Here is a 25,457-nt window from a genome sequence, read left to right on the forward strand (position 1 = left end):
GTATAAGTTTAGAGGGGCATTTAGCGACTGTTACTCTAGCTGTGGTACCGCTGGTGGGCGGGTAAATGCTGGGCGGATGTCGCAGCGCAGATGAGCACAGCACAGGAGGTTTCAATATCCTTGACATATTAATGCCCCTCCTACCCCATTCCTCCGAGGATGAAGAATGATAAGTTGTTAAAGTAATATATGCCATATTTCTAGAGACCTCCCCTTTTGTTCAGAAAACCAGGGGATTTTAACAAACTCTCAGCGTGTTTTATCATTGATGTCATTTATTTCATACATGCTATGTTTATTGAAGGCTTTCCAGGGGATTTTGCTTAATAAAGCAGGTCACTTTACCCTCAGCTAGGGAGATATCATTATAAATCACTTCTGCACGGGCATTTAACTAAAAAATACATATTCTACTTTTTAAATCATTTTTTTAAACTAGGATTTCATTATTGTTACTAAAATGTAACAATAAAAGTTTTTCTCAATTAAACGCAAAATAAAAAATATATACATACATTTATATTAAATTCTGGAGGATATTCATCCCTCCCCCCCCTCGAAAATCCTTGCGGAATATTTGCCTGTATGGGTAATTAACACATAATTAGTACATCCGTACTATTGTTGATGTATACCATGCGTTTTTCGGTATGTTTTTCTTCTGGGTTGACAAAAATCCCAATGATTTCTGTACTTTTGTGTGTAAGGCATAAACCTGGATCCTGTTTTTTAGTGTAAAGGTACCCATTTTCTCAGAAATTGGCCTTAAATTCTGAAAGTCGAAGTTGGACCCATGTTCATATAAAAGTATAGCAGATTTTCTCTAAGAAAATACTTGTTTTTATTTAATTTTGCATTTATAAAGAAGGCAAAACCTTGAAAGCTGGGCTTTCCATTGATTTTTGTCCTGTAAATAACCCGTGTTTTTATGTACTATCTAGTATATTATAAGTACATATCTGTTAAGACAAATTTGACAAATTTTCCAGTAATTTTGTCACTTGTTTCCAATTATATCATTAGGCAAAAGAATGTTACGGACAGATTTTATTTTGGAGTTATGTATGGCATTTCATAAGCATTATGACCCACTGTTACAAAAATCTTGAGCTACTGTGAAATAATTAATGTTCGTGGGGCATTAATATTCGTGGTTTTCGTGGGTTGGGTGATCCACGAATTCAAGATCCCATGAAATATAAACCCTTTATTCACTTTTTCAATTGCCTTGTTACGTACATACTCTAGTATATTCTTTACAGAGGTCGCAGTATACAGTGTTGAAACCTGTCTCACTGTATAACTTACGATTAAATTAAATCGATAAGTGACATGGGTATATGCACTAATTGGCTTGTCGTACCACATTAGCGAGTGTCATAAACCGAGTGACGTAGAAGACCGAAATCACGGGCCAGCGCGTGGATATTATGCAGACGATCTAGGACGATCACATCTTCGATTTTTTTTTTTTTTTCAAAAATGAAAATCCACGAATTCAAGTACCTACGAAATTTTTTTTTTTTTCGGCAAACCACGAAATTTCATGCCCACGAACATTAATGATTTCACAGTATTCTATTTTTCGTAGAAACAGTTTATGGTATTGTGATTGTCTTGGTGTCGTTGGCAAAGGTCGGTGTCACCATAGTGTTTTTTTATTTCAACCTCGGGCATTACACGAATTCAGATATTCAGATGAAACTGTTTCCAGAGACATTATGCACATGTAAAGCAAGGTACATAACTCTGGCTTTAACAATTGTTGAGTTAAAGCTGCACTCTCACAGATATACCATTTTTACAACGGTTTAAGAAAAATGCATAAAACATCATTTTTTAACTTAAATATAAAAATCTACGATCTAACTTTTTGTCAGCAGTCTTATATAACTGGTTTCCATGGATTTTCACAAAAAAATGGCTCGTTCCAAGACAAAAAATAAAAAAGTTGTCAAAACGTTTAATCTGTGAGAGTGCAGCTTTAAGGCCCCTTGTTGGACTGTTAAAAAAACAGCAGACGAGCATTTGGTGTTACCTCCACAGTGTTCTTGTTTTGAGACTTTATCATAACCCTAATTTAGTGAACTAAAAATGTTTAACAGCATCATTTTTGTTTATAATTCATAATTTTTAGTTATAAATCATTAATATGGTGAAACTTTGTGATTCTGTAATACAGACCTTCATAAAACATTCGAGATTGTAAATGTCAAAGTGCCTTCTTTTTTTTGTGTAAAATAACAACATCTTGCATTTTGCAATTTATTGAGATTAAAATTCAAAACATGTACCAAGTGGCGACACTAACCTAAACTTTTGATAGCCTAACATGACAGGTTGCTCGCTGTTCCTTTTTTTACCAGATTGAATTATATCAGATGTCATATGATCTGGCAAAAAGGTCAGTGCGAGCTCGCTACTGGAAGACCACGCCTTATAAAAACCTTCTTTTTTATGAAAAGGGTAATTTTTTTCATCTTAAGCTGACATTTTGTCTTTCTAGATCACCAAGGTTGTCTCCTATGCAAAAGTTCAAGTTCAGGTAAACAAAACTGTCAAGCAAACATATCGTTAACACTTGTTTCACTTTCTCATTAATTTGCAGACAAAAAATATAGGAAGCCGATATGACAACAATCTTTATAGTCACCAGCGTGATGGCGTGATATACTAGAGACTTAGTTCCCACCTGATTTTAATCATGTCGCCTGATATTTTCGCTAAAAAACACAGGGAGAAATGGCATACCCTACATTGTTGTTGTCTTACAATAGAACTAGGAAATACATGATTGTGTTTCTTGAAAATGCATGCAAAGACACTGGGGATGCTGGGGGTTGGTCTCACCACTAACAGAAAAGGGTGAGGCTTGCACCACCCCCACTGATCTGCCCTGCCCCAATTTGTCACCTAACCCTAGAAGTCTTGACCCTCTTCCAAAAAAATAGTTTTTTGATCTTTCAGTGTTGACATGGGTTTTTTTACTGTTTTATTTTTATTTTTTTGCTAATGAAAGATGGTAATTTTCTATTGGTTGGTTGTTATAAATGATGAATTCCAATTTACACTATGGGGGTATACTTCAGTTTTGGTAACAGCTGAAGTTTGGTACAGTCAATTGATGTACTAGATATTACGGGGAATGGTTTATCTTGTGTTTCAAAACGTCATCGTTTTAGCTGGAAATAAGTGATAATGAAGATGAACTTGGTTAACCAAATCGTTTATTTAAGTTACGATTCACTACACAAGAGCTTTAATTACCTAACCTGCAGAGACATGTTAAAAATAATGTGCGGTATATGTTTACTAACTTTATTGAAAAATAGGAAATGAAAGAAGTCCTTCCTAGAAGCATGACCATAAAAGTGAAATTAAGTAAATAAATGGAAGTGGGGATGCAGGTGTGATTAAGGAAAAAATATTAATCATGTTTAACACGAGCGTTTGTGACGTGCAGGCCCTTAGGCGATGGAAGGGTATGCCATCATGTCCGTCACGCTAAGGCTTGTTTATAAATGTTTAAAAAAAACCATTCAGAATGCCTTCTGGCAAAGCGACTGTTGTTTTATGTCTGTTTGCGATTAAAATGCAGATATTCAATTAAATATAACCATTGTTTGTGAGGATCTTGAGAGCATTCCAAGTTGTCATACTTTGCGACAGCAGTATTTAGAGTCATTGAAAGCCTTTGCAATCTTGTTTCGTTAAAAATGTCATGTTACGGTTTAAATTTGCCGAATTGGAACTGTTCAATTCTGAGTTAATTCTTCAAAACATAATGCATGTCATTCATTATTAATTTTACAACGTTTTTCTATTTTGGTAAACACGATAAATGGGGTACATTAAAAAGGGGCATGCTGTTTATTATAGTGTAATATAAGTATAAGAAAGTTTGATTTTAGATGAAGTGTTTGAATTCATTTGAAAAATATGACTATGACTTTGGCCAATTCCAAGTACCTTGGTGACGTTAAGGTGTTAAAGTTCTATTGTTTTTAGCCATCTTTTACATTTCATGCCTCCGTCAATAAGATCCCTGGTAGGAATCACATTTAATCATTTAGAAAGCCTCTGATATAGACAACTGCTGAACATCCATTCAGTCATTAATTGGTTTTATAAAGTGGTTATTTAGAGTGTCGCATAATCGTACACTATGAGTAATAGATGGGTTTGCGAGGCATTTGGCGCTGAACACCATAAAAATTTGAATTTTTTATTTTGATTTTTGGTCTTCTAGAAGATAATCACTAGTTAATACATGGAGTGGCCTCATGTCCAGACAGGAAATGCATAGAATTATATTAATTGTGACAGTTTACAAGGTGAGAGACAGTTTATTGCTTTCCGAGACTAAGCTCAGCTGAAGAGTTGATGTTTCGGAATCACTCTGAAGGCGGAAGCAGGAAGTGAACCTATACATGAGGCGTCATCAATAATCAATACAAATGTCTGGGTGCTTCAGTACGATCTCTCCAGGAACATGGCAAAAAACAACCTACTTTCCTTATATGGTATTGGAAAAATTGCAGAACTCTATTGGCGGAAGCTTGTTCATTGTACATTTCCTTCATTCCAAAAATTATTTGTTCTGAGAATTTATTCGACTTCTTCTAATTTCTGTATTTTGTACAAATGTCTCAAAACGCAATTTATTCGCTCATTCTGCCAAGACATTTTGGGCATAAGTAGGTCTATTTCTGTTCAATATATTGTCTCAAGAAATACAAGCTTACATTTCAGAAACCAATCCCAGATTTGTCATTCAGACAAAGTCTGTATGTTGATCTGGAGACAGTTCTGTATATGGGCTCATCTATTTGGATTGATAGCTCAAAATAAAAAGGGCTAGCTTTGAAAAGTTGGCGACTCCTTATAAACTTCAATAATATTACATGTTTTGCCTCCCACAGTTGCATGAACTTTTGGTCTGACATTGTTTCACTGTTGATTCATACTAATTGTACTAATTAGTGTAATTTGCCGATGTTAGTTTCAGGGCAATGATAGGAACCAATAAACCTGTATCCACTCGGCAGTAATTACTTCCAAGCAAGCCTATTTCCTATGTTGATTGTCACAAGGTGTTGATATCGGTGTAATTCATCATAGGTACACATGTATTATCACAAGTTATTATTGTCTGACCACCTAGTTTTTTGGGCCTGTTGGACCATGAATGCCAAGAAAATGTGTCACTTCACGTGCCGATGAAAAAGATGTGACTACTCACTTTCAGTAGCACTGCTAGCGATGGGAAGGAACTTTTACTGTCGATTTCCTTGTGGCCATCTGGTTGCAATTAATGCAGATTCAGAAAAGAAAAATTATGTCAATGTTCAGGATAGGCTTTGTCAGTTATTGTGGGGGTAACATCCTGAACTTGGTGTACTGGATGTGTGAACAATTAAATTTCTTTCTAAGAGTACCTAATATTTTGCGATGCCAAATGGGTTTTCAAAGTATTCTGAATATATTGAAGGAAGTTCACAATTGTTTGCACAAAACTTTCTTCGGCAAGTAGGAATGTCAGTGTGACTGCAACTTCTTGTGTCCATTGGTATGAAAGTGTGTTAACAATATGAGTGGTATCGGTGGTCAAGTAATTGCAAGTTGCTAGCTTCCTAATTGTGGAAATTACTTGTCATTACTGTAGTACATGATGAAAGAGATTCCTGGTGGAGCGTCCTTGGCAGGGTAGATAGATCATACTGATGTGGGTGTATTGTTTACTTAATGATTTGTCCCTGACCCATATGTTTCTCCTGTACCTGGTCGGACAAACTAGCACAAAACATTCCTGACTCAATTTACTGCTAGCTGTTTTGGTGATGTGAGCAACAGTTTTGTCACTTCATGTAAGAACTCAATAAATGCTTATATTTCTGTTTGCAATTATTAAGTTCTTGCACTAGGGTGATGAAATTTACTCTTGACTGTTAACTAGGTGTTTACGGAAGTCTGTTTTTGGTTAAAGGTGCCGAGGACACGCCTTATAATTTAATGCGCATTACGAGTATTACTGGTGCATTTATTATGCCCTCTCTTCTCAGGAGCAATCTGTAGCCCATAACGTTTATCATAACTTCAGTTTAAAGTTTGCTTGTCGTTTAACTGAGATGTTCGTCATGTTGCTCCGATTTATGCTCTCATTTGTGTTATGTTTGGACATTTTCATGTTTGTAAGAAATAGTTACAGAGTGTTAATAGGTATTGCATTGAAGAGCGAGGTAATCAATTGTAAGCCTTCCTACAAGTTAAGAATAATCTGTCATCATTATTACAAAGAGTACTACAACATTCGCTTCATTTTAAGGACTTTATATAATAATAGACGAGAATATTACTGTTTTACTGTTATTACTTTCAACCAGGGCGGCAATTCTTCCATACTTTTCCCATCGTTGTAAGTGCTTTCAGTTACTGCAGCAGTTGCATTGTCGCAATGGTTTTATAATCCGGTTCTGATTATTGCTCTCAGTACCTGACATATTTTTGTCGTAGATTCCCAGCTTAGAGCAATGTGGATGTCCTTTTTGTGAGAATGGAACTAGGAATTGCGTCTTCCGTAAAAATGGCATGTTCCGACTAGCTATTCATTGCTACCAGATGACTGTAGATTTCATGTTGTCATGATACTTATGTCACACTCGTAAAGCAGTCAGTTGAACATTCCAAGGACAGTGAAAACTCATAAACGCTCCAGAAATATGCTTTTTTGTAGTTCTTTCATGAAAATATTGATGTACCAGAATTCTTTTGTCAAAATTTCCCATCAAGCTATTGTGGTAGCAATTTAGACGTAACTTAAGAATTGTTAATGGAAATACTAATGGTAAACTGGTAATATATATAATTTTTCATTATTGTCTCAAATGTCTTGTCCTCGCTTTGTTCCACTTAATTCCCGCGATCAGATCCATGTGTTTGTTTAATGCCTGAAATATTTCTTCTTGATTATATGAATAATGGAAAATAACGATGAGGAAGACATGTCTGTGGAAAATATATATATTCTTGCATTTTTTATACCTCCAGGTTGTATGTTAACTTGCTCTTTATGTCGCATTACCCTTGTCACACAGAGTAATGGGGAGAGAGCGTTTTACAGCTTGTCAATTTGTCGGAATGGGATGTTGCTTTACACTCGTGCTTCGCAATATTCCTATACACAAATCCCATCCCCAGCGGTAATATTGTATTTCTGGAAACCATAAAACTCTTTCATCAAAATATGATGGCCATTTGGTGTACCATCCTCTGCAGTCATTTAAAAGAACAATGCCGATCATCTGCATTATTGTAGAAAGAAAGTGTTAATATAATTAATACCTACCTCCCAGGTCTGCTACTAAAATCTTGACATAGTCTTCAGAAGAGTGGGACATCTAAGGATGCAGACTAAATGCAGGCGGGACTATGGGTATGATGGTTCTAGGATGAATCATTTTTAGTTTTCCGGAACTTGTTTTTGTTCGCATATTTCATCTGCTGCATATACTGGCATAAGAGTAAGCATTGTGACAAGTTATTATGGTACACAAGTTTGATGAGGATTGTAAAATTTAATTAAAAGCTTGTAAAAAGGGAGCAATGGCAAACGTCTCTAAGACTATGATTTTTTCTCAGTCCTTGACAACAAATGATGGAAATAATTGTTCTACATCCATAATATGTCATTGAATATAACAGCACTACAAAAAACGCGTATGTTTCCATTTCACACTTTAGAAGTAGGTACAACATACTTGTTTTTTCCTTTTAAAAGCCCTTCTAAGATGGAACTTGTACAAGGAAGTTAGGAAGTTCTCGAGGAAACATGAAGTTTTATTTCCTTAACTTCAAGGGCCCTCTTAGTTTACAAGGGTCGGCCTCTTACTACTTAGCGGCATCTTGATTGTCGACACATAAATACAGAAAAAAACGTCAGCAGTTTTGTCGGGTTATTATGGTTTCAAATTTTTAATGGTTTATGTTTAAGATTGTTGTCCAAGGGGTTATGGATAGAGAATATTGCGTGTTGTTCGTTAATAAGTTTTGATGTCTATCTCTGATGCTGAGGAAATGAATGACACCTTTAATGGCAATAAGGTCTTTGAAAGCTGCAGATGAAAAAGATTGTTTTATTGTCTGCTGTTTATCATGCACATGGTCACCACATGGTTATAAATAATATTCTGTGTTATTTTCTATTTGAAGAGGCAATTTCAAGTTCATTAAGGACCACAATATGATGTAGGGCAGGATCGTTAGTGCAAAATATTCATGACCTTAGTTTTGATCTCCTTTAGTTGTCTTATTTCATTCATGGCGTTCACCATTACTGCAAAATAATAACCCTTGTCATAAAGGATGATGAATGGAACCATCTTCGTCAGAGAGTTTGTTGCTTCTTCTGTACCAGAGACCACAAGGTGACATCTCTGTGTCTAATCCCTGCCAGACATCAATAACTCCACTTAATTCAAAGCAAGTGTCGAATGATTGTTCTTACATAGCAGTTTCTTTGACGGGTTTATCTTTCCTGAAGGTGATTCCTGTCCATTTTCATTTCTGGTGACATCCTGCTTTAGTTTGGCTATAATCTGTCCTGAGTTGAATAGTCGCTCACATAAGCTTACTGTTGCTTTCTATCACTGTTGCATTGAAGCGCATAAATACATTGCGAGCGAGCAAACATGAGCTATTGTGAGCCTTAACTGAACAGAAGGCGTTTTTAACATCTGGAACCCTAGTATAAAAGTAACAAATTCTCATCTAAGGGCACATATTCAAATTTGTGAAAAGCTATTTTCTTTCACCAAAGTACTTTTATTTGGAATGAAGTTTGTGGAATTATTATGATGATTAAATGTGACAAAACCTTGTTATGGTAAGAGTTTCATCACTAGGAAAAACAACTAGCTTTGTAGTCCTCTATATATGGAATGTTTTCTAGCGGGCATATGGGAAGCATATAAAACCAGTAATGTATTATGTCTTATATTGGACAGTTTAATAGTACTGATGAAATATTTATTTTGCTTAAAGTACAATGTCATTAGTCTTACTTTTTGGAAAGGATAGTTGTTGTTTCATGTTTGTTCAAGGCCTAAAGAAAGATACTTCTGGTTTGGGTTTCCCTACAAAATAGGGGCTTACCATACCATTTTATTTCTGGTTTAGGTTTCTCTACAACATAGGAACAGACCATACCGTTTTACTTCTGATTTGGGTTACCCTACAAAAAAGGAACAGACCATACCATATTTATTGTTCATTGGATAAAATAAAATTGAAAAAATTCTATTTGTGTGTGTGTTTAAATAATAATAATATGTTGTTTAAAAAGCTTTATACTGAAGATTTCAAATGCCATTCTCCAATGATGACAATAAAGTACAAAAAAAAGCCTTATAAAAAAAGCCTATCTTACCTACCTTTCCTGTTTTGAATCCTTTGAAGTACAGAAACATTGTTCTTTTCAAAATTAAATGTACAGAGGTTTGAAATGTGACAACCAAGTGTTATCATTTAGTTCTTGGCTGTTTGTTCATGTCACTTAGTATTAATCAGACTTCTTAAAACTAGGGCTTCCCTTGCTTGTATCAAACCCAGAAACTCTGTGGTTAAGGGCAGATGCATTAACCACTAGAACACCTCAACTATTAAGATCTTGATGATAAGAATGTTATTTGTTGTGTAATTTCAGTGGAGACGTGTGAGCAGCAGCAGCGGAACGGTCGGCAGGTGGCCGCGGAGGCCCTTCTGTGTATGGAGTCCCCGAGTGCGGGAACAGAGAGCAAGACCTTCCTGCAAGGCCTACTTCACCAGCATGCCAACTCTAACGGTACGTGCTTGTGTATGCAATAATTTATTAGCTTTAAATATATGCTTGGACGTCTTTACATGATATAAGTGTTTGACATCTTGTGAGTGGGGAATTAGTCATTATCATTGATAACTTGGTATGGCTGGTTTGTGCTTATGTACCTGATATTTTATCTACATGTTGCCTTTGACTGGTATATACTGCTTGCCTAGTCCATGTAGGTTGAATTTAATCTTTTCTTTTATGTCATCAGTGCAGGGAAGTTCTCATTTTTCGTAGTTAAGTAAAATGTGTAAAGTAAAATGTGTCATATAGCTTGGACATGTTTGTGAAGATTATTTTCTTTATGTTTCAAGAAAAAGTTTCTGTTTGAGAAACTATTATATAGGTTGAGTTTGACATTATAGGTTTTTACATAGTTCTAAGTCGCTACTGCTATAGGAGAGGAGGCGGTACATAAGCATCCATTAGCTCGGTTATTGGCCACCATTAAACCTGTGGAAGGAATTATGGTAAATGCTCGTTACCTGTAGGCTGCTCTGAACATCAGCATTTAATGCTGTCCTTGTTACGTCAATTGAAGGCCGGGGCTTCCTTGCATGTGATTATGTTAATGTTTATTACCTAAACATCAGAATTAAATTCTGTTCTTGCTTTGCATATGCTTATATTATAATAGATACCGCACCCACAACCTGCGTTATTGAAGTAATTGAAATTATAAACGAGCATTTCAGTGCAAGTGTTTAATTTCAATGACGCGGGTAGTCGGTATGGTGAATGTTTTGTACCATTTTGTTAAGGAAAATGTTCTGTAACTTAGTATGCAGTGGAATACATGATTAGCGTTGTGGTTAATCCACATGTAAGTTACTGAATGGTTAAGCCCCACCCAATAAAACAAAGAAAACATGGTACAAGTGCTGGTATTAATTAGACTGCAACTATTCTGGTATTGAAGCAAGTCATATTTCCATGTGAATATATTCGCATATACTAATCAACCTCTGTATGGCGAATGTTCTCTGTCATTTGTTTTATTGTGGTAATTAATTGTGTTGCTTAAACTGACCGTAATGATTGTCATTTCGACCTTAGCTCACATGCCTCTGGCATGCGTGTGATAGGCCACACATGGGCTTTCTTAATACGTCTTTTTAAAACATTTATTTGAAATATTTTATAATATTGTACTGACTTCTGATATGCATATGCTGATTTAACCGATATTGTACGAATTTAGGACTCACTTAAGTGACTTTACTGACGAAAAACGTAGGCCTCTATCAAATTACAAATTGCAAATACCTTCCTTTCAGACCTTTAACAAAGGCCTATGCATTAAATTTCCTGTTCCGCCAAACAAGATTAAATGACAAGAATAGCAAAAATTTGGCTTGTTTTATATCAGTCAAACAAGAAAATGGTTGTAAATCAGTATCGGCACAAGGCGAGATAGGACCTTTTTAAGTTTGGCGTGAAGTTGGGCGCGTATGTAAGTAGATTGTTTACCATGAAATCTGATATCAGGTATCACCTTATGGAAGTTGAAGGTCTAGTGGTTACAAGGAAATGATTAAAATGATTTCCGATAAAAAAAAGGTGGATATAGACTTGGCAATCGTCCATTATTACTTCATAGGAATGTATATTAAACATCGTCATTGAATGGCCATATTTTATTATCTTAATTTAAGCCCCTGACACACTTTGTTTAATCTGCATTGTTATATAAGAAAATTTATGGATCTTGTCGCCGAAGGCAATGATTTTACAAATATTTCATTCAATTTATGTTTTTACGACTGTTTATTTATTTAAAAAGAATACTGCTTTGCTTGTGTATATAAAACAAGCTCCCATACAAGTGTATGTAAAGGTGCCTAAATCATTAAAAAAACAAACATTAAAAAACCTTTTTGCAGTTACAATAATGTCCGCTTCAGATAGAATAACTGAGCAAAGAATGCGGATATTCGGGAAAACAGGAAATAAATTCCTTCAAACGATTAAGTTCGCTCATGAAATTTTTATGATTACATTCAACACCAGACTTTAACATGGAAACTAACTGGTATCTGCTGTTTGCAGATGTGAGAAACATGCAAAAAATAGTGAGAATGGAGCTATTTTTATATCCCAGACATGATGATAAAGATAATTTAATTTTCTATGAATAGGGCTGTAATTATAGAAAACCACTTGTTCAAGAGCCTGTTGATTCCCTGAAAAAAGAGCTTGTTATTCTTCATGTTTAATAGAATTTAAAGTGCTATTTTGTGTCTCTGAATTACATAATCAGTCACAGAATCTAAAATGAGAAAGTGAAGTTTGTGAACTTTCCAACAATTTCTGTGTTTTTTGCTCTTGGGTTCTAATATCTAAATAGGGCTAGGGCTACCAAAAATAGTAGCAGATTTGCTTATTATTGACAAATAAAATAAGTGATATTAAATAGTGCATGATGAGGATGATGTTGTTTTATGTTGTTGTTGTTGTTGTTGATGATGATAATGATGATGATGGTGGTGGTTGTGATGATGATGATGATGATGATGATGATGATGATGATGATGATGATGATGATGGTGATGATGATAACCATGATGATGATAACGTTGTTGTTTTTGTTTCAGCAGTATTACCGCCAAGCCCCGCAGACAGTGACAGCGGTGTCTCAAGTGACCTTGAGTCCCCAGATGACAAGCTCAGATTACAAGGTATGCTGACACCACCTGGAGTTACAAGTAGAAATATTAAAGATTGATTATGTTCTTATTTATTTAAGAAGCGAGTATGCTATCTGTCGTTCCCTTTTTTTACTCTTATCATTTAGTTACTGACTTTGCTGAAGAAGCATAATTGTAAAATTTAGCTGGTTTGTTTTTTTATGAGAAAGATATTGTCATAGCTGGCATTTTCGAGCAAAGACTTGAACCTTGACTATAACTCAGTCTAATATTGCCAAAGACAATACTCACATGTTTAAGCAAGGGCCGCAACTGTAGCTTTAATAAATGTTGAGTTACCCACCTTGATAGCCTACAAATCTACAACAGACCAGCGTTCGGCATTCAATGCAAGGTGCTCTTGTTCATCCTTGTCAAGTTCAGTGACTTTCATTCATGTTATCTTTACTATAATTCGTCTAATTTGGAAAGTATGATGTTTGCACTTCCTTAATCATGGTTTAAGGAGTACGCTTGGTGCAAATAAGATATTGCACATTCGAAAAATGAAAATGTGACGTCTTCAAAAATGACCTTGATTGACTGCTCGAGTTCAATGGCAGAACAATGCGTGCCAAACCAAACAATCCTACAAATTGAAGATAATGCCTGTCCTTGCCCAATTAAAGATCATTGAATGCATTTAACCTAATTTAACATTTAATTATATAATCTTGTGGATATATGTCTCCATGTTTGAATATAATCTTATGGAAATGCATCTCTATGTCTCCATGTTTCTATATAATCTTGTGGAAATGCGTCTCCATGTGTCCATATAATCTCGTGGATATGCATCTCCATGTTTCCATAACGTATCTTGGATATGCGTCTCCATGTGTCCATATAATCTCGTGGATATGCATCTCCATGTTTCTATATAATCTCGTGGATATGCATCTCCATGTTTCCATATTAGTATTGTGGTTATATGTCTCCATGTTTCCATTTATTATCGTGGTTATGCGTCTCCATGTTTAAATAATCTCGTGGATATGCATCTTCATGTTTCCATATAGTTTCGCGGATATGCATCTCCATGTTTCCATATAGTATCGTGGATATGCGTCTCCATGTTTCTATATAGTATAGTGGATATGCATCTCCATGTTTCTATATAATCTCATGGATATGCATCTTCATGTTTCCATATAGTATCGTGGAAATGCGTCTCCATGTTTCCATATAATCTCGTGGATATGCATCTCCATGTTTCCATATAGTATTGTGGATATGCGTCTCCATGTGTCCATATAATCTCGTGGATATGCATCTCCATGTTTCTATATAATCTCGTGGATATGCATCTCCATGTTTCCATTTATTATCGTGGTTATGCGTCTCCATGTTTAAATAATCTCGTGGATATGCATCTCCATGTTTCCATAATATTATCGTGTATATGCGTCTCCATGTTTCCATATAGTATCGTGGATATGCGTCTCCATGTTTCTATATAGTATAGTGGATATGCATCTCCATGTTTCTATATAATCTCATGGATATGCATCTCCATGTTTCCATATAGTATGGTGGATATGCATCTCCATGTTTCTATATAGTATCGTGGATATGCATCTCCATGTTTCTATATAGTATCGTGGATATGCATCTCCATGTTTCCATATAGTATCGTGGATATGCATCTCCATGTTTCTATATAGTATAGTGGATATGCATCTCCATGTTTCTATATAATCTCATGGATATGCATCTCCATGTTTCCATATAGTATAGTGGATATGCATCTCCATGTTTCTATATAATCTCATGGATATGCATCTCCATGTTTCCATATAGTATGGTGGATATGCGTCTCCATGTTTCTATATAATCTTGTGGATATGCATCTTCATGTTTCCATAGAGTATCATGGAAATGCGTCTCCATGTTTTTATATAATCTCATGGATATGCATCTCCATGTTTCCATATTGTATCGTGGATATGCGTCTCTATGTTTCCATATAATCTCGTGGATATGCATCTCCATGTTTCCATATAGTATTGTGGATATGCATCTCCATGTTTCCATATTGTATCATAGATATGTCTCCATGTTTCTGTATAATCTTGTGGATATATATCTCCATGTTTCTATATAATCTTGTGGAAATGCATCTGCATGTTTCTATATGAACTCGTGGATATGCATCTATATAATCATGTAGATATGCCACTCCATGTTTCTAAATAATCTCGTGGATATGCATATCCATGTCTCAATATCAATTCGTGGATATATGTCTCTTGTGCTGGATTTATTTTTTCTAAAAGCATCACTCAAAACAGTATTTTACTTACATAAGAAGTCCAAATTGTGAAATAGAATCGAAAGGTTCGAAGTATTTCTTAATTCAATGTCATGTACAAGCTTTTTTTTCCCTCTGTTTGATATAAACATGATCATCAATGGGTTTTTTTACTGAACAGTAGCTTTAGTTTGTTATGAATTGGCTCTTTTTTATGGATTCATTGAAGGTAGGGATTAATTGTTTTCAGTTCTTGATGTTCTGTATAAGATAAATTCTTTGGCATTTAGAGTTACAGAACAAGCAAAAACAGATAATTGATTGATTGACTTTGTGGCTTGAAATTTATTCTATCAAGTAGGTAAAAATTGACACGATACTCATGTTACAGTTAAAGTTATTGAGTGCATGGCAATTTTTATTAGACATAGTTTTAAAGACATTTATAAAACAATTTAAATTGTGATTGATCATGCTTGAATGCTTGTAAACCTTCATGAAGAAGAATTTATGATTGTGTCTCTGGAAAATGATAGGCAGTTTTTCTTGTCTGTTCTGCAGAAAAAGGCAGTTTTTCTTGTCTGTTCTGCAGAAAGAAACTTCATTTCACATTTGCTTGATCGTTGAATTACATCCGCTTCTAGCAATTGGGTTTTTCAGTCTATTTCTGGGGTCGCATTGCCGATGTAATTGTTAATTGCATGTAGGCGTTGTGTCCAGAAGTAGAACAAAGTAGTAGTGTCTTTAGTGACTTACCCCGGTAATACTTCGTCAATAGTTATTTATAAAAAAGATAAAAATTGATTAAGCAATAGTTTGATTATTTGGGTTGAATGTTGTTTTAAAGGTGCACGCTTATTCCAATATAAGATTTACCAAAAGTCATACAATTATTTAAATTTACTAAAAAGGATGAATAATATCTAAAACAATGGTTCTTATGATGGATGCCATGTTGAATTATGAAATAAAGGTGCTGAAAGCACGATATTTTTACCTGTTAATCTTTTAGAACCCACCGATCCGTTACCAAAAGTTGTTTTTTTCCTCTTGGATGTTTTTTTTTTTTCGGAATGAAGTGATTAGGAAGTAAAAAAAAAGCGAAAACCTAGTTACCTTACCACAATAAAAATGTAGGTACAGAAAAGCCAAGCAAACTCTTTTATCATTTGTGTCATTATTGCTAGTGGAATTGTTTGACATGTTTCGGAATTCCATTTCATTTTTGCAATACAATGATGACATTGTGCATCATTTGGCATCAATTTCCCTCTTACATAATGATATGCGCGCAACTGATGTCTTGCCAGATTATTTTTACATAATAGTGCACAGTGTTTCACTCGTTACGTTACCATCTAGCCTGTTGTCTTATTTTCGAGTAACTGACGTTGCAAAAATCCTCCGGTGCTTTATGGTCACACAGTATTTTCTTTATCTAGATATAATCATACGTTCATCTTCATCAATGTCCTTGTGTCATTAGTACACCCCAGTGTACAATGTCGCCGCAGAGCGAATTTTGCTGTGTGAAAATGACAAAATTGTGCGTGTGTTTTTATCTATGCCTCTTATAAATGTTTCAGCGTACCTGGCCTCGCAGCACTCATCAGGATGTGATGCGTCCAAGGAACATTACTTGGCGCCATTCTGTCAACCTCCCCCCGCCCACCAGCCCCTCCCCGCTCACTTCAACACAGCCACACATGTCGCCATGAGACCAGGTAACGAAACGGAACATAGCAATCGCTAAAAAGAAGCTAAAATGTGTCATGTTACAAAATGTGTCACATGACATTAATAAGAAAGTTGTTCTAAGACAGGTTTATTGCATTCAGGTGTTGTTGTTTTTAATTAATGGTCAGGTAACTGTCTTAAGTCATCCTTGCATACACAAAATACAAGAGATTCTTAGTGGCTGAAATGGATAAGAAACCCTTGCATACACAACATACTGGAGACTAAGTGGCCGAAACGGATAAGTCACCCTTGCATACACAACATACAGGGATTCTGACTCCCTGAAATGGGAGAACCTTGAGGCAAAAGTCTTGTTTGATAATCCCAACCCACTCCCACATCTGCACACAAGCAGGAAAACAAACTACCAGAAGTTCTTCGTTAGAAGCATATGCTTTTATCCCACGTCTGCATCAGAAATAATCTTGCATTAGGTCATGAGTAAAAACTAGGTGTTACCTATGAATATCATTTTATATATTAATTTAGAAACTTTTGTGTCACTCTCGGGGCTCAGGCTAACAGACCTCCGCAGACCTAAATAAGCTTTTATCATTTTGTTGAAATACCTTCAATGTTATTTTATACAAAATTCGTCCTAAGTTAAGCAGTTCCCTACAGTCAATTATATTAAACTTGGATAAGTTGACCATTTTTGGCTTTGCACTTTAAAATGATTTAATTGGTCAATAATTATTTTTTGATAAATTTTGACCAATCAATAAACACTTTGGCTAACCTTGACCAAATCAAAGATTTAACCAGTATTATACAGTTTTTTTTCTTTAACCAGATTTTCTCGTTATGTTCATTGTTTGTAGTACGAGTCTATTACGGCACATTTTATATAAAAGCTTATCGAGTTGAAGGTCGTTAAGATAGGTGATGAAATGCAGTTTGCACCGAGCTTTAAAACTGTGTCAAGACTTTGGTTAAGAAGATAACATTCTACAGCATGACTTGTAACATCTTCCGAGTATCAAAGTCACAAAATCGTTATTTTCTGCAGCAATTCTTCTGACGTTATTAAGACCACATGTTATCAAGCTCTGCATTTAATGTCAATAGGCTCGTAATCTTAATATAATCTGATTTCATTTTTCATACAATGTAAGGAACACAAGTTAAGGAAATATCTCGTCAGTTTTCATGACAATAGCATGTGATGTGTGATGATTTTATCTTCATTCATTCATTAATTTCTCAAATGTTCCTTAGTGTAACAAGCTTAAGGAGCTTATGTTATAAAGAAAAATATTTCTATTTAATCTTGATTTTACTAAACGAAAATTACTTATCGGGGGTTGTCATAAAAATAATTTATATATTAAGTCCAAAAGCTCATAAGAATGTAAATATTACACAAATTAGATCCAAACAAAGAAAGTGAGCTTACCTTAATCATGTTATAACGGAATTAAGAAGTTTTAAGAAATTGGGGCTTTAATGAATATTTACGCCTTGAATAAAAACTGAATTTTTATCTAATTTAGTATTTCTGTTTGTATCATTTATGGAGCTCAGTTCTGCAACTGCACTTTCCGAATTGGTCCAAAAAATGTAAGACAAGAATTTAACTTTGATTAAAAAAAGGTGAGCTAATGTTGGTAATGCTCATGGCTTTTATTGGCAGTATGGACAAAATGACGCTTGGAAAATAGGTAATAGCAACATTAGGCTGGAAGTGTAATCATATAAATGATGCGGATAAATGATACGGATTATCCCTGGGCTTAATGTACGGTGTGTGGTTCTGAGGGGAATGCCTTTATTCCTTTGGAAATGCGGAAATTGAGACTGGTGTTTACTGTAATAACATTTTACTTGAAAGTTACTACTATTATATTTCAGTAAATTGATAGAAGGCTAGAGAGAAATATTAACCCCTGAATGGCAGCTATTTAATGATACATTCCTGGCTTGTGCAGAACTTTGAAGTCGTATGTTGACTGGCTCCATTTGTATTAGACGAAAAACTCCTGGTTTAGAATTGACATTCTTCGTTTGGGCCTAAATTTCATCATCAAAAGTGATGTGAGCTCCGTAATACTGTCCTAAGGAAATAGGAGCAATTCTGTGAAGGAAAAGAATTTTTGATATACTAAAGATATATTACGCATATTTCTATTCCACATTAAAGGGTTATTAATTTCTGTACCTAAATGCTACAATATTGTTGGATCAAGATATTATTACAGAATTTGTATCAAATTCATTTATATTGTTAACCAGGTTTTGACAAAGTGAAACCAGGTTATTCTTTCCTTGTGTCAGAATAACTCGATATGTTCAGAAAAGAAATCGTGTAATTTTTCTGCAAAGATGTCGAGCATTTTCCTTATTTTACTTTCAAATACGCAGGCAGATTTTTCCCTTGTTAAGTTTTAATTGAGTCTAAATACTTTGTGATCTCATTTCTCAGTCGACAAAAATAAAATAAAATAGATATAAAAAGTCTCCTTTTAAGGCAGGATGTAATTCCTCATCCGGAGATGTCTGCAGAAATATTGGCCATAAATAGAACTCGTTCTTCTGAGAACAAAAACCTCTTGCAAATCTCTTGTGAAGTAAATCATCACCAGCTTTGGTGTTTTATGTTTCCCTCTCTTTTCTAATTAGAAGGTCATATTCCTGTACCTTCTAGTCGGCTTGTTGAAGAAGCCATTAAAATTTCCCTGTCAAGTTTAGAGCTTCATCAAATATTGTCATTTTGCTTCTTGCAAATCATTACGGTTGCTAAGAGACAAATTCAAATACATCTTTAATTTTTCCGTACAAGTATAAAATAGCCTGTGATGATGTGCAGTTCAGTTACCTACAAAAACTTTCTTATGTTGTAGCAGACGCTATTATGAGTTCATTGTCTGAATATGTAATGACCTTAACTGACCAGTTCATTATTGAAATAGCTTTCATTTTCAATATCTTATATAGGTAAATGTTAAGAGTGCAGACTAAGACTTTTTCGTCAAATACAAAATGGAACAGCATTTCTATGTTTATTTTCAATGTAACATAACTGGTTTGTACATTTCAGACGTGTATAAGGGTCAACAGAGCCCAGGGCAGCATGCGGGTCAGATGTTCATGTCAGAGTCAGACTCAGGCACATCATCAACCACACCACCATCATCTCCACTCAGATGTAAATCTAAAAAAGGTAAGGGAAAGGGCATTGTTGTTAACCTTGTCCATTTTAAGAGATAAAAGCTCAGGTGTAGTCAAAGCCTTGGTGTCGCTGTTATTATCATCATCAGCGTCATGCAAAAACGTTTAACCTTTGATATAACTCAATAACATGTCAAGATATTCTCATGAAACTTATTGCTTATGTTACCAGTGACAGTATGCATAATTATGTGTAGCAAGGACCATAACTCTGGCTTTGATAGTTATCCCTCTTGCCTGACTGACTGAGAAATACTCTTACAAGCATTGGCATCTGTTTGTGGTGCTGTTGTAAGGCCACTACCGATTTCACTGCAGGGGAATAAAGGTTAACTCTTTGTCTGAATGTCTGTATATCTATGTAGGTCTGGAAAACCTGTATACTTCAAAAACTGAAGATGTATAACAAGCTAGGTTAATGAAACTTGGTATATGTTTACCCTTCTGACAGTCTGTCTGTATGTCTATGTGGGTCTGGAAAAACTGTACACTTCAATAACTGAAGAAATATAACAAGCTAGGTTAATGAAACTTGGTATATGTTTACCCTTCCGACCGTCTGTCTGCATGTCTATGTGGGTCTGGAAAAACTGTACACTTCAATAACTGAAGAAGTATGCAAGCTAGGTTGTTGAAACTTGGTATGTTGATAAAGAGCCCTTAGAAGATTATGCACATGATTTCTCTGACAAAGATGGCTTAAAAAAATAAGATAAAACTTATTGAAATGATCCAGGCATAGCTCAAAAAGGTTTAAAAGCTTCCTATATTGATAGAGGGACATTAAGTTAGTATGTACTTCTTCTGTTAGAATGACATTATGGTTACCATGGCAGCAAAAACAGTGAAAATGCCACTCTTTTTGACTTGATCGTGCACTAACTCAGAAATATGCAAGCTAAATTAATGAAACTTGGTGATTATCAATGTTCTTTTATTTTTTGTCGGACAAAACATGTGGTTCCTATGAAACCAGAAATAATGTGAATGCCTTTCCGTCCATCTGGAAAAAAATGGATCCTGCGATAATTCAAGAAATATGCAAGCAAAGTATATGATTGGTGAGAACTGAAATAAGGAAATTATACACATTATTTAAAATTATTAATACTATGGTTCACAAGCAGTAGGGGACTATTTTTTTTTCTCGCATTCCGCGTCGTTTTTGTTCATTATATTTATGACCATCGTTGTGTCGAAAGAGTTTTAGATTAAGCAGCTTCATTTAGGCCTAAACAAAAAATAGGTTTGTTTCTGGTTACCCGACCGACTTAATTTATTTGCCACCAACTCAAAATATTTTATTGCAAAAAAAAATCACTTGCCAAAAAAATCCAGTATCCGGAAAAAAATTGTCCGAATTTTATGCCATTTGCTAAATTTCACAACTAGATATTTTTCCAGCACCAATTGGTGCATTAGTTCTTTTTTCCTGACAACAAAATGCCCCTTGAGTAGACCGGAATGACGACAAAATTAACATGCCTGATTGCAGTAAATGTATACCCTTGCACTCATTGTGCATTGGGATTCAAACAAATAAAGTGTGTAGAACAAGGACAACCTATAAAATACCTTTTCGATGAGTTACATGGCAGAAAAGAAGATGTTGAAGTTGACTGCCAGAGTAAAAAAAAAAAAAAAAAAAAACCTACCTACCGACCCAATATTTTTTGGGCATGTAACCAGAAACAAACCATTTTTTTTTTAGGCCTTACGTGTAGTTCAGCTGATGTGGGGCAAAGTTTCTTGCTTGCAGCACTTTAATGATATATATAGATATGCCTCGGTAAATGTGCACCAGAATATGCCATTTTTCCTGGTCTTGAAGGGTAATTTTTTCAGAACATGTGACTTCGTTAAGATGTTCAGAGGGGGGGGGGTATAACTCAACTCCTCCAGATATAAAGAGACAATTTCTCGTAGGTCAACAACAAGTTTGATTCCACAACCTATTTTTAGCGAGTATTTTCGATCTTTTGTGGTCGTTTCAGCATGTGTAACTTTTGTATCCAGTAATCTTCCAGTGCAGTATGGATTTGAAAGTAAATAATGATGGCGTTAAAGTTCTTAACTTTAACAAAGTTAGGCTTAATTGACCCTTGACATATAATCTTAAACGACCACTGTCTTATAACATAACAATATTTTGTATATATGCTGTATTTACATTTAAATGATATTGATGAAACATTGAACTTGAAACCTGATAATGAATTCAAACTTTTATTCACGATTGCCTTAAGGGCAACACAGTGATTTATAAATTCGTTTATTGCTTGGCTACAGGTATAGAATTGAATTTTGCAATTAAGGCCGGTAATATATTGAGACAGGGTGATAAATAAATTAGAAAAATTGGAGTGCAATGTGCAAATATCTCATAAAACAAGATATTTGTGAAATAAGTCTCATACAAACTCCGCAGCCATTGATTGTATTAAACTGCAGCCAATTGTATATAACTGGTCAAGGTTTTGGTAAGGTCAAATTATCCAAACTGTTCTTTGATTGGTTGATATTTTTCCAAAAATAACTGCTAACCAATCAAATTGTTTTATTGTCACTTAGCCAAAAGATAGCCTTGGACAATTTATCAGTTTTATCCAATTGACTGCTGGTTATTCTGGGGTTTGGATAAAGTTAACCAGTGTTCATTGATTGGTCAATATTTTTCCAATAATAACTGCTTACCAATCAAATTGTTTTATTGTCACTTAGCCAAAAGATAGCCTTGGACAATTTATCAGTTTTATCCAATTGACTGCTGATTATTTTGGGTTTTGGATAAAGTTAACAAAGTGTTATTTGATTGGTCAATATTAATCAATACTAACTGTTGACCAATCAAAATGCTTTCTACTGAGAACTGGTTTAAAGATTAAACTCTGAATGACTTACATGTACCAAGTTTTATAGACTTTATGGCTACTGTGGTCTTATATTAAGAAAGGTTAGTCCAAAGTTTTGAATTGCAAATAAATATTCAGACTAATAATATGGTATTGACATCATTTTTTTCCCTGTCGTACATGAAAGGAAACAATAATGGAAGTTTTTAACTGAACATTTTCAATTTAAAGGTTTTACGATGGCAAGCTAGACTCATTTGTAAATGAAATAAAAACAGGCAGGTGATTCAAGAGACAGATATCATGATAAATTATTCAATATTAATTCTGAATATAGGATGAACAGATGTAAAAGTGATTATATCTCAGGTGACATTAAATTATTTTTTAGATTTTCATCCCTGTCTCCCCTCCTTTCCGCCACCCCTTAAATTTGATTTGACTTAAATAAAAATGTTGAACTTAAGGTCTGTATTTAAGCATCAGTCTGGTACGGTCCAGGAACAGCGATCATTCATACCTAAGGTTGTTGATGTGTAACATTCACATGTAAAAAAGGAGAATTGTAACAAAAGTGTTCATTGTTCATCTATAAACACATGTATATGGTCCCTTATTCAATAAGAAAGTGTATGAACACATATTCAATGGTAAAACAGTCATCTTAGAGAAATGAAAAATACAAAATAAAATGTCAACCCCCGCCCTTACCCCATTAAAAAAGGATGAAAATAATTTAAATTGGCCTTAGGTTTTGTAAAAAAATGCTTCATGTAAAATGTGGGTTTTTAAATTGAATGAATTTTATATGTATGAAAGAAATATTATGTAAAATATTCTATTAAGGTCATGGTAAAATGGAACAATGTACACTGTTCAAAACAAAAAATCTTCTGTTTATTTCGCTGTTAAGCTAAGTGTCAGTCACCATCTTTTTGACATCTGCGCGTCCTTTAGGGCAAATATGGTATGACCTTCGACTAAGTGGGACTGGAAATTTTAAAAAAATAGTCAAGGAAACACAGGTGTCATTTTCAGGCCTGTGATTGCAAATTAGATGTCACTATTTTTGTTTGTGTTTTTTCTCTGAAACAATAAGCAATTATTTGTTCATTATGATAATGCAATCTCACAAATAACTGCCAAAAGACTTTTGAAAAAATGACGTTGAAAGATTGAAATATCAAACAACTCAGATAGAAAATGTATTGTTTGTAAGCAGTTAATAAAAGTCGGAAGACAGACATGAAATGGCTATAAATGGTGAACACAAGCATGCATTACATTGTGACCTTGGATTTAATTGCAGCATTTACATGATGATAAGTCAACTTTGCTGTGAGAAAAGGTCACCGGATGCAAATATGATTGCATGTAATGACATCCTTACGAGGACTGTTTATAACACTGTGCATCTCCCAAGAATTGCCATAGAAAAAAGTATTTTCTCTACAAGTGGCTTTAAGTGGCAAAAACATATTAATCCGAATTGTACTTGCTTCATTCTGTAATGAAGTTTTACAGAATCTAAATATGTTCAGCTGTCAGGTTATGAAAGAAAACTTAATTGGCATCATGTTACCATACCATTATTACTTGTTAAGTTATTATTTATGTTTTTACACTCTGACTCATTGTCATATGTGAAAATAGTGCGAGAGTTTTATTCTTGATATTTAAATATAAGAATACCTGATAGGTGCTCCAGTAGTGTTTTGACCAACTCTTAATAGCTTCTCTCTTATTGTTATGGACAACTCTGGATACCTTCTCCATCATTGTTATAGACAACTCTTAATAGAAGTAGAAGAAAAGTAGCATATTTGTTAAGTTATGTTCCTTGTTTAACTGAGAAAAATAACATATTTGATGAGTTATGTCCCTTGTTTAATGGAGAAAAATAACATATTTGATGAGTTATGTTCCTTGTTTAACTGAGAAAAGATCCATATCTGTGGAGTTATGTTCCTTGTTTAACTTGGAAAAGTTGCCCGTCTGCTTGCACTGCTCCTGTTGGAAATGAGAATCTGTAGAGGCATAGGGAACACTTTGGCAATGTGTCTTTGGAAAAGACAAATCTGTCAAGTACAGGAAAGGCACTCAACTGTCTTGAGACCACAATTGTAAAGCAAGTCCTCAAATAATTACGTTAAAGCTGTATTTATAGAAATTTGCTTCTTTGTGCTGAAAACCATTATCTAGGAAATAAGTGAAATCTAAAATCAATATCAGGATTATATCAAAGCTATGAAATTCACCTCATAAGGTCATCGATCTTGACACAGTACAGATTATTCTGTCATTTTTTTTATATATTTGTTTTGTAACATATGTCATAGTGTTTTTTTTTGTTATTTACAGGAAGAAAGCCAAAGTTTCAGGAGTATCAAGCTCAAATGTCGACACCAAAACGGAAAAGAGAAAGTAAGTGCGTCAATAAGAGAATTGTGGTTTACAATCATTTTTATCAGGAGTGGCTTCTGATTTTCGAATTTGAAACATCCCTTACCATTGGTCAAATGACTTTGCCCTTGTCCAATCAAAGTGCAGAAACGAAATAATAATACCATAATGCTGATTGGTTGATGAAAAATGAACAATGAATGTCAGTTTTTTTTCTTCAGAAAAAGCTATGGTAATGTTAATATTAAACCTTTATAAAAAAATTCTTTATACGATAAGAGATCATGATGGGTTTTATATGTATGAGATGAGCAATATCAGAGGCACTTTGTTATTTTTTTATGTTTTGATGCATAATGGTGAACTTGAATTACTCATTGTTCACTTTCATGATAATTTTGGCATATAAATTCGCCATGATTAATAGAATATTGAAGTTTGTAGGGAGTGTGAATGTCTGATTTACCCCTGTCTTATTCCGATTGTTATTGTCC

General features: G+C 34.6%; 1 protein-coding gene across 6 annotated transcripts in view; it reads left to right on the forward strand.

The window, feature by feature from the left end:
- Positions 1–25,457, forward strand: part of LOC128229417 (ETS translocation variant 5-like) — an 82,030-nt gene that overhangs the window by 46,892 nt on the left and 9,681 nt on the right. For 5 of the 6 annotated variants that reach the window (XM_052941332.1, XM_052941333.1, XM_052941334.1 and 2 more), the window contains 5 exons: positions 9,701–9,838; positions 12,457–12,540; positions 16,387–16,524; positions 19,578–19,700; positions 24,922–24,984. In XM_052941332.1, coding sequence (XP_052797292.1) covers positions 9,701–9,838; positions 12,457–12,540; positions 16,387–16,524; positions 19,578–19,700; positions 24,922–24,984 — 546 coding nt within the window. The remainder of the gene's footprint in view (positions 1–9,700; positions 9,839–12,456; positions 12,541–16,386; positions 16,525–19,577; positions 19,701–24,921; positions 24,985–25,457) is intronic. The other variant, XM_052941330.1, reaches the window with a different exon arrangement.

The sequence above is a fragment of the Mya arenaria genome, chromosome 3, assembly GCF_026914265.1.
Source record: "Mya arenaria isolate MELC-2E11 chromosome 3, ASM2691426v1".
Classification (NCBI taxonomy): domain Eukaryota; kingdom Metazoa; phylum Mollusca; class Bivalvia; order Myida; family Myidae; genus Mya; species Mya arenaria.